This window comes from Paramisgurnus dabryanus, chromosome 13 (assembly GCF_030506205.2).
Source record: "Paramisgurnus dabryanus chromosome 13, PD_genome_1.1, whole genome shotgun sequence".
In the NCBI taxonomy this organism is placed as follows: Eukaryota; Metazoa; Chordata; class Actinopteri; order Cypriniformes; family Cobitidae; genus Paramisgurnus; species Paramisgurnus dabryanus.
In genome coordinates this window covers 15,579,497-15,596,946 of record NC_133349.1, presented here as the reverse complement: position 1 = coordinate 15,596,946, position 17,450 = coordinate 15,579,497, and the positions used below count along the sequence as shown (strand labels likewise).

At 37.0% G+C, this 17,450-nt stretch overlaps 2 protein-coding genes across 3 annotated transcripts; one reads left to right on the top strand and one right to left on the bottom strand.

Annotated features, from left to right (window-relative positions):
• Positions 1-4,416: 4,416 nt before the first annotated feature.
• Positions 4,417-8,634, bottom strand: hormad1 (HORMA domain containing 1). 2 transcript variants are annotated; one of them, XM_065299051.2, is made up of 14 exons: positions 8,574-8,634; positions 8,295-8,439; positions 8,156-8,216; positions 8,020-8,056; positions 7,897-7,917; positions 7,747-7,773; positions 7,522-7,589; positions 7,237-7,388; positions 6,755-6,912; positions 6,558-6,644; positions 6,410-6,461; positions 5,524-5,603; positions 5,363-5,443; positions 4,417-4,907 (listed from the first exon to the last, which is right to left on the bottom strand). In XM_065299051.2, exons 1-14 carry the CDS (start codon positions 8,604-8,606, stop codon positions 4,827-4,829), a joined length of 1,083 nt encoding a protein of 360 aa, XP_065155123.1. In that variant the 5' UTR covers positions 8,607-8,634; the 3' UTR covers positions 4,417-4,826. The 2 variants fall into 2 exon arrangements, with proteins under 2 accessions (XP_065155123.1, XP_073667819.1); XM_073811718.1 differs by having other exon boundaries at positions 8,156-8,439.
• Positions 8,635-9,500: 866 nt separating this feature from the next.
• ensab (endosulfine alpha b) lies at positions 9,501-17,043 on the top strand. Its single transcript, XM_065298197.2, has 3 exons — positions 9,501-9,673; positions 11,304-11,426; positions 13,512-17,043. Exons 1-3 carry the CDS (start codon positions 9,617-9,619, stop codon positions 13,683-13,685), a joined length of 354 nt encoding a protein of 117 aa, XP_065154269.1. The 5' UTR covers positions 9,501-9,616; the 3' UTR covers positions 13,686-17,043.
• Positions 17,044-17,450: the final 407 nt, after the last annotated feature.

Here is a 17,450-nt window from a genome sequence, read left to right as displayed (position 1 = left end):
CCACATGAAACTACCATTGATTGAAGGGGGTAGGGAGAGCACCGACCGTCAGTGCTGTGTATGTGTGCAAGGTTATGGGGCTCACCTCGATTCTTAGCGCTGGTATAGTGAGTTCAAAATGTACTCAGCAATGCTTACACGTTTGGACAGATACAAACACTGCAGAGGTGAAAGATCTCAGTCTTTTTGTTGCAGCTCAAAACACACAATCTTACTAAACTAAAGCCTTTGCATCTCTGACTCTCTCTCTCTCTCATACACACACACTATCTTTAAATGGAGCAGGGCTTTTTTAAAGATATAAATCTTTTAAAGAGCTTTTAAGAGGCGCTAACGTGCCCAGGTTAATTGTACTTCATTATATATCAATTTGATGTGACGTGACGTAAAAACACTTGTGCACATGTTAAGTTTTTTGCAATCCATATTCATGTAGATAAGAGGATTTCTTGTAAGTTGTATTGGTTAAGTTGTCTGCTGATCCTCTCTTTGTTGCTGTTTTGTTCGCTCATTGAAAAAGGCTTTAGCTCGTTCTTTTATGACCTCATCAAGTTAACGGCCACAGCATTGAACATGTTTGCTTGACCTGCAAATTGGGGTCAATGCAAAGTAAACCGTGGTACACTTGTGCAAAGAGAGGCAAATAGTGGCAATTTATTGTTTTGGAAAATTAAGATTACATTTTATTGTTTAAATGTAAATGCGTACACGCAGTATAAACTGCATATGATTTAGAAAAATAATACTTGGCATTTTCATAAATGGCACTTTAACCAGCAAAAGGTGGCTGGGAGTAAAGCAAGAGACAGGTGTAAATAAACGGCGGGGCTCTGTCCTTGCTCTGTGAGTTGCCATGGTAACAGCTGATAGAGCATCCTATCGATCGCACTGTCCAGTCTGAATTGTGCAGCCCCTGAACCCAGGTTTTTTCTCTGTGTGGTGATGGGTGTGGATCAATACCTGATATTGTATGCCTCTTTCGCCTTGCGTCTCTCACGGCCTCCATAATAGTGGTAATGATAGTGAGACGGTAGGAAAAAGAAGAGGAAGAAGACTGAAACAATGGTAAATAGACAGCTGGGTCTATTTGGTCACAAAATCTACAGTTCCTTTTTAGATCCGAGGGGCAATTTTAAAAACAACAGAGAATCGGCGTTCAATTGTTTTGAACTCCAGAATTCCCAGGAATTCTGTGGCCAGTTCCCCCACGCCATGTGAAATTTCGTTTCTCCAGCACTCAAAATGTCACATCTAATTTCCCACACATCTTCCTGCATATGCGAGCAGCCACACACGATTAACCGTTTATTTCGATACCATTTACCAGCAATTTTTTTTACTGTTATACAAATCAGAACAACCAAGAAAGCCAAGCTGCAGCGATTCAGCAAGCGCTTTCTGAAGAACAGCGAGGGATGGAGAAGGACCTGCGGGAGCTCGTTTAAATCTGGCCTGAGGGATCCCTGCAGCTAGGGGTCACGGTTGGAGTCACAGCACACTGGATTTAAAGGTGGGGCTCCTTAAGGTGCCTCTGTTGCCCCGAGGCACAGTCATCACAATTCCTGCAGTGCTGGAAATGAAAGCCAAGCTAGGACAAAGGCCCTTTCCTTGCTTATGGCCACTGCTAAGAAAAATTACTCAAATGATTGAGATATCAGTTACATCGTTCTTCTTGCATCTCTCCTCCCCAACAAAACCCCAGTGAAAGTTTAAGAGGATTTGCTGAGCAGTGTGACTTCTTGAATTTAAATTTAGCAATGCAAGATATATATATATAGATTATATATGGCCTATAACACAATTTAAAAAAGTTAAAAAAGACAAAAGAAAAAAGTTTCAAACAAAGACGCAATACATTTCTGTCTGTGAAATCCAGGGTAAAATGAGATTAAAAATGTTTGACTTTACTTTAATTTCAATATACTTGAAAGATATCAAGATTAAATTTTCGCAGAATTTATTTTTATTATGTAGCATAATTTTATGTAGAAAACAGTAAGTCATAAAAAAATATTAGCTTGGTTTTCACGGACTGGCTCACAACCATGTTATTAGTATACAGTTATTTTTTTTTAATTTCAGATTATTTTAAATGTTAAATGTTTATTTAGAAAGTCGCTCATGAAAACTTAACCTAAGACACATGTTTACATTAATTCTGTACAGACATGGGATTTTCTCTGCAGTATTGAGCTCTGTACAGTGCTACAAATGTAAATCTACAGTATGGTCCATGGAGAGGGTATGTGAAGAAGAGTGGAGTGACTGCCCTTATATCCCTATGAGATTAAAACCCATGCACTCGAATGGGCAGAAGTCAGCCGCTGTGGGGCCGGGCATGTGGGAGAGAAGAAAGATTGAGGGAAAAAATGTCTCTGCCTCCAGCGCTCTGCATATGTTGTGAGACTGAGAGCCTGGAGTTAACTTGGCAGCACACTTCAAAACTTTATGGGGCAGACGCGCACACTGCATCTTAATACCAGCGAGCTGTGCCTTGATTCGTGATTTAGGATTCATGAAATTTGTCATCTGCAGTGCCTAGACTTTTTTTGAGCACTTGGCTCTCCGATACGATTTTTTTTCGCCTACATCTTATCTAAAGAAGAGTCGGATTCATTTTGCTACTCAAGTACTATTATAATATACAATGTTGATCACATCTAGATGCACCGTTTCTGTCTGTGTAAACAGATATGTAAATTTAGGTGCCAACATTTCACCTTAGGCCAAATTACATAAGTGGGTTTGTTGTCCATGAGTCATCGATTGCGCTTCAGAATTTACATGTGAATAGCTCAAACCTCAGAAACATTGTTAACCATGACCTTTTGTTGCGTAAGAGATGTTGAACTTATCACTGCAACTACACTTAATTTCAAATCTCCATTTTAGTTTTTGCCTGCATTGGAAGTGCTACCGAATAAATACAGACTCAAAATATTTATCTTTTCACATGCCGATTGCATACTGTGAGACTGAAAGCACTGGTCTAGGATCTCTGGGTGGGTAGCTTGTCTATTTAACTCAAGGTCCATGTTAGTGAGCCACTCTGTCCTAGGAGCTCCATTCACTTCACAGTCAATAGTTATTTATCATCCAACATATTAGCAACTGCAGTGTCGATATGAAGTCCAGCACTGAAATTAGTCAGTGCCAAGTCTGTAACTACAGCCCAAGGTCAGATACACACTTCATTGACAGGAGTGATGGTCCGCAGCTCACAGGCACATACATCCAGCCCAAGGTCAAGTGTACGCTACCGCTATTTCAGAAGGAACACATGTGTCATGTGGAGAGACGCCAAGCCCAAATTAAGCAGCACTGTAATGCATTTTCAATATGGCGAATCAATATGGTTAAATTTGGAATTCTCAGCAATTGCTGCACTTTCAATCCGCTTAGGGATGAAAGTTTAAAATTGTAACGCTGTGTAAAAATACCTAATAATAGCAATGAAAAAAATGAACAGTGGGAAAGAATATATCAGTATTTGACTTTTAAGACCAATTTAGGACAGCTGTATAAATGCTGTGTTCAGTTTGAATCACAACTTAATAAGCTTTTGTATAAAAAAATCTAAGTATAAGTATGTTGAAAGGCTTAAGTTTGGCCAAGCTGTTAAGCTGAAGAATTGCTAATCAGAAGCAAAACATTTTCTATCCTTCTGGCAAGGTCAGGGGATCACAATCCCCTGCTAAATGTCCGAAGCTTCCCCCTCAGAAGCCCTGAGGGTTAATATCACCCCTCCCCATATGTACAGCCTGACCACACAATTCGATTGTTTTGTCCGAGTACGATTCCACTTACATTCCCTGCTCATGTTCACTCTATGGGAGTACAACCACACGTACTACCAGCCAAAAAAAGACTCTAGTTTCACTGTAATAATTATGCCTTTGTCCTTGGGATTTACTTCTAAAACTTTAGACTCAAACAGCACCACTAGCATTTTACAGGATGCTTGCTGCTTTCCAAACACATGATCATAACCATAAATAGCATGAGATTGGTCATATTGCGTTCATACACAAAAAAACTGCTCTCATACAAAACAAGCAAACTAAAGTTTTAAGTCAAACAGACTTGGGTGCACAACTACATCTTGAGTATGCAAGTGCTCTAACATCTCAAGAGATTCTGAAATCACTAATCACAGTGACAGATCAGGTCACATCCAGACCTGAAATTGCAGATCTGGAACTGAGAGTATGAGATATAGAATTAGAATGGGAACACTTTTGTCTCCAGCCAACTTCTTAGTACAGCTGGGCAATGAGTCAAATGAAAAGCACATTCTGAAAGTCTAGCTAAGTGTGTAATGGTCAAGTTCACAAATAAGTTCACAGAATCAGTCTAATGTGGGTAAACTTTCAAATATAAAATTAAAATAATAAAATAAAGTCAATATAAAGTCAATTAGTTATTTTAAGATTTAATCATTTTTCTTTTTGCAAACTAGCTCTATGTTATCAGGTCAGAATTTATACATTTTTGTTAATGTGTTTGTTGCCATCTAGTGGACGAATAGAAGCTTTACATGGTGACTGCTGTGACAAAAATCCAGCAATGCTGACTTAAACTCTCCTGGCACTTAAAGCACAAATGAAATGTTTATTGAGGTTTGTCTGGACAATTAACAATAACAAAAAAAAGTTGTGCACTAATTTTGTTATGTGCACTTAAACCATGACCTTTTGTCTGAGAGAACCTTTTGCAATGCATATTCACAACTGAACGAATCAAATTAACTTACAATAACAAGGCATATGTCTGTAGGTCACTGTATGTACGTAATATCACGAGTAATTATGAGTGTGTTACTGGTATTATTTGGGTACACTGAATTTGCGCCTCTTCGGGGCTGACGGCTGGGGATCCTGGCTTAATGGAAACACAAACTTGGAGATCTACAGAAACAGAGAAAGTTCGTTTTGCTGCGGTTCACTACAGTTCATCAAAACAAGAACACTATGATCACAATAAATTCAACATTTTCCTGGTTGTAATGACATGACAGGAGCTGTCTGAATGACACATTACCATAAGCTAAATAAGCTAAGCTGAATACTACTGAAAGATGTAATGCATTGCTCCAAATAACACAATAACTTAAAAATAAAGGTGCTTCACGATGCAATAGGAAAATCATTTGGTTCCATAAAGAACTTTTAACATCCAAAGAACCTTTCTGTTTCACAAAAGGTTCTCTTTGTGCTGAGAAAAGTTTGTTTTAGATTATAAAAAGGTAAAAAAAAATGCTTTTTTGAGGAACACATTTTTTTATTTTATGGCATCGCCTTTAAACACACTAATATCTACACTAAGCACATGATAAATACATAAATGTGAAACAAATTCCTACCTGAGGTTCAATGTTGCGTATACTCTGGCTTTTCCTGGCATCCCTCATAAGATCAGCAGTTTTTTTTACCAGATTGTCCATCTGAAAAAACATTCACGCACCTTGTTCACTTGTGCACTTACACACACATGCTTCTAAACAAGATTAATGAATTACTGTACCTGCGGTGAATTCTGCAGTTTTTCCTTTCTATTTGTTATGAGAACCTCTTTGTTACTTGTGTGAGCCTGTTGTGAGCTTTCTGTAATTGAAAGACCTTTAAATGTTTAAATGTTCCATAAACAAGCTACATTATTTTCCTACTTTTCTACACCATTTGTTTTGATTGCATGTAATTGCTTTTCCTTTTACGCAAGGAGAACAGGGTTGGAATAACATGACAAATTGACTTAAAAGGACACACTTTTCCAGCTCCCCTAGAGTTAAACACTTGAGTTTTACTGTTTTGGAATCCATTCAGCCAATTTCCAGGTCTGGCGGTACCTTTTTTAGCATAGCTTAGCACAATCTATTGAATCTGATTAGACCATTAGCATAGCCCTCAAAAATAACCAAAGTGTTTCGATATGTTTCCCGTTGGGCAAAGATATTATGCAGCAGCCGAAAATACTCCCTTTGGTAACCTTGGGACTATTTTCAGGCACTGGGTAATATCATTGCCATATCAGCCTAGAAAATCGCGACTTTTAATTTTCCGTCGGTCTTAGTACATGAAGTAACTACAGAAGAGTCAAGTTTTAAATAGGAAAAATATCGAAACGCTTTGGTCATTTTTGGGCGCAATGCTAATGGTCTTATCAGATTCAATAGATTATGCTAAGCTATGCTAAAAGTGGTACAGCCAGACCTGGAGATCGGCTGAGTGGATTCCAGAACGGTAAAAATCAAATGTTTATGAAACTGGAAAATGAGCATATTTAAAAAAAAGTGGAGTGTCCCTTTAACAGAACTTTCATTTTTTTGGATGAAGTATCCCTTTAACAACTGTGTGTCTATATGTGTCTAGTTTTATTCCATTTACCTAGCAAACCAAAGTCGATCATTTACCTGAGTTTTCAATGCCAGCATCACTGATGACATTCTTCTTTGTCATGTCCTCCTGTAAGCAAAAAGGTCCAACATTTGAGATGAACTGAAATTTTGTTTAGGTAAAGCTAAAAGCTCAATAGAAAACAAACTTTTAGAAGGGCCCCACCTGCTCAACGGTGGTCTGGGACATCGCCTCATCCTCAAACTTCAAAAGCCATTTGGTACTCCCGCAGACTTCCACATCATCATCCACCTGTTTACACATATAAGCACATGCATTTGTCACTATGAATTTCGCTAACACCACTGATGTCATTTCTTAACAGATAGATAGCTAGGTGCCAACTTGATCCCCTATTTTACCGACTCAAGTCTCTTTCGCTCAGTTGTGACATTCAGTCTGAGGCTGTGAAAAGGTGTATCCACCTGTCCCATGGTCAGTTTGATTGATTCCCTTTCAAATACCAATGTCCCACTGTCATCTTCTTTGAAGCCAGGTGGTTGATACTCCTGAGGGGTCACTGCAATACAAATACACAGCGGAATATTTTGAAAAATTTTGAAATAAAGGTTTTGTGTGTCATTTACCATTTTAACTTAAGTACGCCAATTGATTGGTGTTACCTCTGTGTTTGCATTGAGAAAGTCATTTTTGATTGATGAGTGAAGTTAATGTGGGTGTTTGTGTTCATGTTTAACATACAATACTGTAAATACTTCTACTTAATAAAGAAAATGGCAGAAAAACATAACAAACATGTGACAATAAATGTTTTTTTTTAGATCAATTACAATAAATTGTAAAAAAAAAATTCATTACAGTAAAATAGCAAGCTTAGATTTACCCTGATCATAGTACAAGAGTTTCATACTGAGGCAGACATTGTCAGGGAGCGGGCCGAGATTTTGCATGAGCATGTAAAGTTTGCGCACCAGCAGCATACAAGATTTCTGTGTGTCGTCGCCGGCCATTGTAGTCAAACTTTGACCATTTTTGCTGGAAACACAGAACGCATTAACATTTACAAAAGAGCTAAACAAAAAGTGTATTAGGTTACTTAGTGATCTCAAAAAGGATTTTGATAGGTTTTGATAACCAGTCAAATAGACATATCTAAATGATATGCAACCTCTCAAAGTCAATCTGCGGTCCCTTCTCTGTGTATCTGATTTTAAACTGGTAACATTCAGTTACTTTCTGCAACTCAAAAAAAAAATAATGTTAAGCAAAACAGCTCTTTAAGCATTAATAATTTGATCAAATCAGACACGTCACTGATTGTATCTGCATTTCATTCCAAGTATGATTAAGTGAGGTATATGAAATTTTTCTAAATAATGTCAAAACAGATCACCTGTGGATTTTCTGGGTCACAGTAAATCTATAAGAAGAAGAAGTTGATTTATTCATAAATATTAATATATAAACAATAATACACTTTTATTATTTAATAATTATTAAATAATTAATCATATTTTTTTTTAATCCTTTAGTCAATACTCACTGATAAAATAACCATGCGCAGCTGATAAAACAAAGCAGATGCATAAGGTCAAAAAATAGTGATGATGATGCATAACTGAGAAACATTACAGAAAACTATACAAATATGAAAAGACATACTTACATATCTTTGTTGAAGTGCATCGAAACATCCCTGCAACCTAAAAATATGGAGGTGGGATATTGTGCTGCTTCTAGTTTTTAGACCAAAAGTTAATCTTTTCCACAGATCATATTAAGCATACATATACCGTACATACCAATGCACAATCTGTTGAGCACCAGGGCAGCTTTGTTCACGCAAAATCAGCACTTTAAGCTCTGGAAAACACACACACTCTTGCCATTGGTGGGTGAGGATTTTTGTCGCTTTTTGTCCATATGATGTATTACATTTACCTCCAACATATTTAGTTCCATAGGCCTTTTCTGGAAAAAGACCCCTCAGGTAAGTGATGCTTGAGACAGCAATGGCTAGAAGTTTCTTCACAAGCAATAAAGACTGTGTTTCTGTTGTCACCACATCTGGCAACATCTGGCAGCTCTGGAAAACATAAAAACACATCGTTAAAGTATTTAAACATCAGGGATAGGCCTGCAAAATACGTGGCAGAAGTGATAATGTTGGTGATATTTTGTCAATTTCAAGTAGTAACTCCAAATCCAATCCATATTTACCTTAACTGAGCACGGTTTATGTTCACATGCCATGATGATTGTGACAGGATTTCAGTCAAGTCTAAGGTTAATTAGAAAGAAAACAATTCGCGTCTGCGATTATAATGCGCTATTAATGTAACGTTAATGGCCTTACAATCAGAATAAACGCGTCAAATGGTCTTCAATTATTTTCTTACCAGATGGAAAACTGTATATAGAAATTGTTAAATAAATTAAAACGTAAATGCCTCTTCTCAGCGGTCTTTTTCTCTCTGCTCTCGCTCGCCATCCAGCGGCGGTTACAACACCAGACTCCCGCCCTAAATTCGTATCCACGTGACGTCAGACCAAAAGTGGTGCGAAACATTTAACCATTTAACACGTTTTGTATGGTTATATGATGAAATCACTTGGATGGTGCAATACAGTTTAGGGTCGTTTAATGCACTTTTCAAGTAATGTTACGTTTACAAATATTCCAAGCAATGTAATTGACCGTGTAAATGAATAAAATACCCCTCTTGTCTGAGGCACTAAATATAGTCAGGTTCTGAATAGCAATGTAAATATTATATAAGCATTGGTGTAAAACTGTTTTAAATAATCTGATTTCCAAAACGTATTATTGTTGCTTATGGGTGCTGGTTTTGAAAAGCTTATGTATTAAGTTTCAAATATAGCATATAGGCTTTTCCCAAATAACAATTTTATCAAGGCTATTATACTTATAGAAAAAAAATAAAAAAAATGTTTTGCCATGTACAAATGCCCTGTTTATGTTTAATACGAGCGTGTGGACGCAAAGCATTGTAGACGATCATTGGTCACATAGTTAATTTATTGTCATTATTGAAAATATACTTGGCTGGTTCAACCGTCTATCACATATCAAACCTTATTCCTATTGGCTTTCTTGTTCGTGACCATCCTACAATGTAACGTCACTGCAGTGGACGCCATTTTGATACAGAGCACCGTGGGTGGATCGGATCGGGCACAGATACACAGCAAAATTCACATTTCAACACTTTCATTGATTTGTCAGCAAAAGCAGAACGGCCATGTCATCAGATAACCAGGACACGGAGACGCATTCGGAGCAGATGGACGAGACTCAGGTGGGAATTCGATTGGGGCTGCGCCTCGCGCGCTACAGTCTCTAGTGGTGTCTGTAGTTTACTATTAAAATGTCAGATAAATTACTGGCATTTTATTGGAAGCCGTTATCAGAAAAATATCTGAATCTTGGCTATTTTTTAATTTGACTGTCACCTGCCTGACTGAGTTAAACAAGGGGATAGTTGAGAATTTCGCAAGCAGCAAGGAGCCTCTTTTTGATTAGTAGCTGAGTTCAGACGTCATGAAATAAAAGTGTTTGATTGGTTCCTCCCGCGAGTTTGAGTTTTGTCACGCCTACACTAACCTGACAGTGACAGTTGAGTTGTATGAGAGAAAATATCTGGGTCGCCCGCCCGTTGTCATGTTTTTTTGTAAGTTGTCAAGCCAAACTGTCACACAATAGCATTGAGTGATTATTAGTAGAAAAGAGGTGTTTAAACACCATATGCCATTTGAATAAAACGCACTGTTTGTTGGTAATACTGTGCAAAATGTCATGTTTTCTTAATAAGAGTGATCAGGAGGTACTTTGTAAGAGTACATTTCATTGCGCATCAGCCTTGCATGCGTTTTCCCCAGGTGCTGATTATAGCAACTCCTACATTTTTTGTCATAGAGCTTAGTGAATCAGCAAATTGCCATACGTGATACAACATGTATCAACGAGTCTACGACGATTAAACCTTGGAACTCAGAACCTGCTCTCAAATTAAGTAAAATCTTGAGTATGATATTGTGTTTAAACAAACTAAAACTTTTAAAGTGTAATTACCCCCTCTTGAGACCTTGTGGGTTGAAAATCTTAAAGTTGATTGAAAAAACTGAGTTGAAATGGTTTGGTCTTTAGATTCTGCATATAAAAGCATAGGAGACTCCGACCGACTTGTAAGTTACTCTTATTTTGCAGCCATACAAGCTGAATAGCAGTTTGTATATATGCAGATACAGTCATAAACTGAATCATCTTTAGGTATATGTTTTGCAGTCTACATCATTGCCCTCTCTTAAGGCTGTACTTTGTTTCTGCACATTTGTCCAAGTCTTATTTTAAACAAACATCACGTGTCCTCAGCATAGGGGAACGCAGCATATAATTCAAACACTAGCAAATAAACACAAGGATAATGACAGATAATTAAATGTAGTTAGTTACACCTTCAAGTTTTTTTTTTTTTAGTAGCCTTGGTTTTTTATATGTTTGCAAGTGGGCAAAGTAACATCAGATTTAATTTTCTTATCCAAGTGTGTCTGTGCTGTTTTCAGAAAGTCTTTAAAAATGTAATTATGAAAATGTAACACCATGTTAAACATACTTTCCTTGCCCTGCAATTTGATAAGGCGACCACACCTGTAGGGATCTGCAGTAAAAACAATAACACGTTTAAATGGGTTGTGTTTTATTGTTGGTAATTTATAATGTGGGTGAGAGATTTATGACTTGTTTTTAATAATCATGTTGATTGACTGTCTTTCTTCTCTTTGTTAAAGTACAAATTTCTGTCTCCTGTCTAAACAGCAGTTTAAATTAAAAAAAAATGAATAAATTAGTGAATTATCCTGATTCATTAATAATTTTATATGGAATATGTACCAATCTTCGCTTACCATGGCAATAAACATCTTTCACAGGAGTCACAGGACACAAACTCAAACCCTGTATGGACAGAGGAGGCCAAACTGAAAGCTAAGTATCCTAGCTTGGGTCAAAAGCCAGGTGGCTCTGACTTTCTGATGAAGAGACTGCAGAAAGGGGTAAGTCGAATGAACGCAGTTAATAAAAGATTTTAACATGCATTTAGTTTGTTTTAAATACAGTAATAAAGGGATAGTTCAGCAAATTACCCCATGATTTACAATGATGTAAATCCTGAAGCCATCTGAGATGCATATGTCCATCATCTTTCAGACGAACACAATTTCAGTTATTTTAGAAAATGTCCTGGCTCTTCCAGGCTTTATGCTGGTAGAAACGGGGTGTATGACTTTCAAGCCCAAATACGTACATCCATCCTTCACAGAAGTAATCCAAACGGCTCCACTGGGTTAAAGGTGGGGTGCATAATCTATTAAATGTTGATATTTGATATCACCTAATGCCGAGTTCAGACTGTGCAATTTAAGCCCTGATTTTGACTCGCCGACAGGTTTTGAGAAATCGCCGACAAATGCCCGAAATCACAGGCAAATCGATGCTCGTGCACGCGAGTGACAATCACACAGTGTGAATTATAAAAGACGCGTTCTGAGAGGATCGCAGACGAGTCGCCGACACCCGTGAGATATTTGGCATGCTAAATATCTGGACCGGTCGGCGATTCAAAATCATGCCGTGTGAAATGTGTTTTGACTGACAATAACATTGGCGAAGACCTCATTCCAATAAGAGAGCAACATACAGTGCAGCTGGAAGTTCGGGGAGGAGTCTCTCAAAACATTTCCTCCTTCATAATCTTTATTTCCTCTTATTTCTGCTGCAAATGAGCGCACATGCAATTTGTATGTTAAACTCTTGCAGGTGACCATTTTTAATAATAATCCCATTGTCACTTGACAACTCCGGACTTGCACGCGTGACCTTGCGTTGTTTCCTTCGCGTCACTTCTCGGGTGCGTTTGGTTGTGAGACATAGTTTGCGGACCGGTACAAAGTTATCTGCGATTCTTCTTACGTTAAAGTCATGCAGTATGAAAACCCCTGTCGCCAATCCATCATGCAGTCTTAAACAGCAGCGACTGAACGCTTCCCCAGATAATCACGCAGTGTGAAACCACAGGGGACCCGACTAGTTTTGAAAATCATGAAGTCTGAACTCGCCATAAAGAAACACGCCCCTACCCCAATAGATTCTGTACCTTGTTTTGATAGACCCGCTCCACACATACGCAACCCAAGCAACGTTGTTGGTTAGTAGCCCCTTAGTGCTGATTGGCTACAAGTGTGTTTTGGTCCTCGGCCCGACTCCCTTTTCCAAAGTGTTTTTCAAGAATCATGTACCCTGCCTTTAATAAATGGCTTCTAATGGTAGTTATTGTAGTTTAAATAGTTTTAAATATGGATATTTTCTTACAAAATTGCATTGATTACCCTCAGAAGACCTTTATTTATCCCCCTGGAGCAGTGTGGATTACTTCTGTGAAGGATGGGTGCATTTTGTGGTCTTGAAAGTCGTGGACCCGGATTTCTACTGTTATAAAGCTTGGAGGAGCCAGAACATTTTCTAAAATAGCTAAAATTGCGTTCCTCTGAAAGATGACAGACATGTGTATCTCAAATGGCTTCAGGATGAGTAAATTATTGTACTATGTGGTCAAAGTATATTAAAGTGGACATTTCACAAAACTTTTAAAAGATGTAAAATAAATCTTTGGTGTCGCCAGAGTACGTATGTGAAGTTTTAGCTCAAAATACCCCACAGATAATTTATTATAGCATGTTAAAATTGCCACTTGTCACTGTAGGTGTGAGCAAAAATGTGCCGTTTTGGGGTGTGTCTTTTTAAATGAAAGTGAGTTGATCTCTGCACTAAATAGCAGTGCCATGGTTGGATAGTGCAGATTTAGGGGCGGTATTATCCCTACTGACATCACAAGGGGAACCAGATTTCATTGGCCTATTTTTTCACATGCTTGCAGAGAAAAGTTACTGGGTTGTTATTTTACGCCTTTCCTATGTTGATAGAAGCACTGGGGACCCAATTATAGCACTTAAACATGGAAAAAGTCAGATTTTCATGATATGTTCCCTTTAAACAAGAATAAATTTGACATTTATTGACCCATCATCACAATTTTAATATTATTTCTATAAATTATTCATTTGAATTTCTTTTGTCTTCAGCAAAAGTATTTTGACTCTGGTGATTACAACATGGCCAAGGCAAAGATGAAGAACAAACAGTTGCCTGCTGCTGCCGGTCCAGACAAGAACATCGTTACCGGGGATCACATTCCAACCCCACAAGACCTTCCTCAAAGAAAATCCTCATTGGTTACAAGTAAACTGGCCGGCTAACATCTCTTATAGGTTTACCCGCATACCAAACTTCCAAAATGTTTTCCAAAACCTCCCCAGCCCTACCAGACCAGCTTCACCAGGACTGGCTGTCTGTTATTTGTTTAATTTGTTTTCATTTGGGTGTAGAGTTTTGCTCTCCTTTCCCTTTCACTTTAGCAGGTCTCACCAACACAGCTTTGTTATTCTCTTCAGTGTCCCATATCCACCATATTTTTGAACACTGAAATAACTGATCTGATGTATTTCTTTTTTTGTGAGAGACTTCCGTTTCAATGACAGACCTGTAGAAAACAGTGTCGTGGGAGCATGCACAAAACATGATTTACAGTTATGGTAAATATTTACCACACTCGTGATGTATAACCCAGTGGGAGGATGAAGTGAAGAAGTGGCCTGATATATTATATGAATCAAAATATATCAAATGTTTACGTTATATGCAAAATATTATTACAATGTTTTTACGCAGTAGTGGGAGACATGAACAGGTAATTTAGGAAACAAAAATATGCGCAAAACATTAAGAACTGAAACTAATAAGCAGTTTATATTCTATATGGACTGTAATTTATGCATTTTTTTTTGTAATATAGGACAGCAGAATATAAATCGGCTAAATCAGCATATATATTTTTTTTAGTTGCTATGAAAGGATTTACTAGATTGCTATGTGGATACAGATCAAAGGTGTGCCACATCCACCTTCAGCTCTGAATTATGGTCAAAGCAAATGTTTTGTAGAGATTTACTGCGTTTGTACCAGCTATTATCTCATCCCCTAACTGCACTATTCATGCCTGACTTTCTTGATTACATAATTAATATTTAACTAGCCAGTCAAAAGGCACACACGTGTCACTCGTAATACGACTACCATTAGCTTTAGTGGCTCACCGGAAGTCTTACACAAAAGAGCTCAAATATGGCGGCGCCCACATTTACGTCAAAAATAAGGTGGATGGGGTAGGGAAAAACTAAACCCTCAGTACTGCAGGCCCTAGTGGAGCATGATGCACTTTACTCTGTGTACCCTGTACATCAGCGATTAAAAAGAACAAAATCATGTTAGGTGGTTTTTAATGTGTCAAAAAATTCACAACAAATGATTATTTAATTAAAATGATTTAAGATGGTTTTAAATGCTTTGTTTTATATAGACAGTACGTGAGAGCCATTGGTTCTAGATGTTTTAGCAGCCCTCTATTCATTTACGGCAACACTTGACAAAGAATGAATGTTTTCTAAGAATTTCTTTATATTGACTGTATACAATTGCTCAGATCAATACTGGTTATAAGCAGATGGATAGCTTTCTAGCCTTTTTCCGTTCCTCTGCCTCTCGCATTTTTTTTTATGGTTCAGTTGAAGTAAAAACAGCCCCTTACTCACTGAAATTGTTTAACATCCTCTGCCTTAATTCATCAAGTGATTTCAAACAACTTGATTAAGTTAATGTTGTAAACATATTGTTGTCATTCACTGATAACAGCCATTAGCAGAACTATTTGTTGCATACATGCAAGGGGATTATAAAACTAATCTAATCATCGCATTTTATCTGTTTTTTGTTTTGTTTTTTGAGGCCTAAAACTCCCATTTTCACCTGCAAGAAAGTTTTTTGCTCTCTAAACTGTTCAGGTATGTTCTAAGCTAGTTACTACATTGAAACTGGGCATCAATTCTAATTTAAACTATCAACAGTGTATATGTTAATAGGATTTATGTGCGATTATTTTGTGACAACTACTGCTTATGTAGTGTGATGCACATGATCATCAGAGACAATGGAATGCATTCATCTAGTTTGTTTGATCAAATTTAGTCTATGTGGTTGTATGTATGTAAATGAAGGCTCAGTGAGTGTGTTTTCTTGGGAATAGGGTGCAGATTAAAATTTGCAGAATGAGCAGCATCTTTGGTGCAGTATTTCAGATCTGAATAGTAATGCGTTTCACTTAAATGCATGAAAATTACATATTTAAAAGTCAAATAACCTAAAATCTTTGGAAAATATTACCCACAATTTGCTTTTATACTTTAAATACTTGAGTTTTATCATTCAGATTATTATTACGGGATGAAAGGGTTAGAAACTGTCACAAGATCTACTAATAATCCCACCTGATATAACATCCTATGGTCCAGCTTTTAAAGCGTTAGTCTTTACCCGTAACTTCTCTGGAGGGTTTGAATTGTAAACTTTTCAAAAATGTTTTAAATTCAATTTTTTAAATTTATTGTAATGCTTAACATCTCATTTAGTCCAGGCTATATGACGTATTGTATGAAAAATCTGTGCTAGAATTCCCAAACATTACGTTGACCGGTAGATTCTGAAACTTTGTGTGAGCCAGCATTTGCATAGCCCAATGGAAAAAGTGAGCCTTTTCTACAACCACATACTCATTTACATGTGAGCTGATGATTAAGTAAAAACGTGCTTAGCCTTGTAAAATACAAAAATAAATATATACTCACTATAAAAGGGAACTAACATGCAAAGGATTGAATGTGTTTTTAAAGAAGGTTGTGGTGCTGATAGCAGTTGGCAATACATCAGGGAAATATGGTCTTGCACTTAGTATTTGTGACTTGATGGTATGTGTGGATGTATAATGTTTCCTTTAGTTTAGGGAAAGCGTTATTGCACAATGCTAGGAGATAATCTTATTTTGTGCTGCAGCCAAATTGTAAATAGTTAAACTGTTTTGGTGTCATATTTGTGCATTTCGTCTTGTATTATCTGTTTGAGTTGTCTTTAGAACATGTTTTTTATGTTTTTAGTTTGTGTTTGATCTTTCTTTTGTTAATATAGTGTGTCTGAATCTTTTGTTTTCTCTCTCTATTTTGTAATATAAAATATTGAGAAGAATATCAGTTCTAATATACGAACCTTGTGTAAATAGGGAGGCTAAAGATTCTTGTATTGTGATAATGTTTTTATTGGTTTGATTTAATTTAGACAACTCACATAAAGTACAGCCTCCAACTACACTGCAATGTGATATTTATTCAAACTACACATTAACACCAAACATTAAACCTCAAAGCTCTATGTACATAGACACACAAATGTATTCATGCATTGGGATGTAAATCATGCATTCATGATTTATAAAGTACATCATGAAGCATTTAGTGTTTAATTGTATTCTTTCAAATACATGATTATTTCAGGTGTTTTGCTTATAAAGGAAATGTGTCATCTGCCCCCTGTTAAAAAATATATTTACATGAAAATATAACTGAGGCAAAGATGGATGTTATATAAATGAATGTTGGAGAAATGTCTGAACCTTAAATAAAGTTTTACATTAACAGCAGAAGCACTGAATGGCAACTGCGACTATTCTAACTTGTGTATTTCATCAAATTGTTGTCATTATGTACTGTATAGTTTTCTGTGGGTGGTTGGGCAGAGTTGATCAAACAAACAATACAATTATTCATTAAAATAAACGTTTTCAATTTCTGTCACTAGGGGGAGCGCTTCACTCACGCGGAAGTGAATGGATTCTGACTCGGGATGTGTTTTTCAACCCAAACATTGCATCTGTTTATCTTTTCCATTAAATAAAGTGTATTTCACATTACCCTAGCGATTCAAAACTATGCAGGTTTGTTTAAAGGCTCTTCACGTAATTTACGCACATTACGTGCAGAACGAGCGATTGTTGTTCTAAAAGGTATAGAAAACGTATTTCCGTTTCGCTTTACATCGTTTCGAACGTGAAACGTTTGTGATTGGTCAGACAAAAAGTC

What these genes read in the sequence shown, in the direction of transcription:
- hormad1 (XM_073811718.1), bottom strand. Translation starts at nt 8,606, where the DNA reads ATGGCATGTGAACATAAACCGTGCTCAGTTAAG. An exon ending in ACTCTTGTACTATGATCAGG is followed by an intron (nt 6,913 to 7,236) that starts GTAAATCTAAGC and finishes TTTGTATTGCAG; the next exon opens with TGACCCCTCAGGAGTATCAA. An exon ending in CCCAGACCACCGTTGAGCAG is followed by an intron (nt 6,462 to 6,557) that starts GTGGGGCCCTTC and finishes TTTTGCTTACAG; the next exon opens with GAGGACATGACAAAGAAGAA.
- ensab (XM_065298197.2), top strand. Translation starts at nt 9,617, where the DNA reads ATGTCATCAGATAACCAGGACACGGAGACGCATTCGGAGCAGATGGAC. An exon ending in AGCAGATGGACGAGACTCAG is followed by an intron (nt 9,674 to 11,303) that starts GTGGGAATTCGA and finishes CATCTTTCACAG; the next exon opens with GAGTCACAGGACACAAACTC. An exon ending in TGAAGAGACTGCAGAAAGGG is followed by an intron (nt 11,427 to 13,511) that starts GTAAGTCGAATG and finishes TTTTGTCTTCAG; the next exon opens with CAAAAGTATTTTGACTCTGG.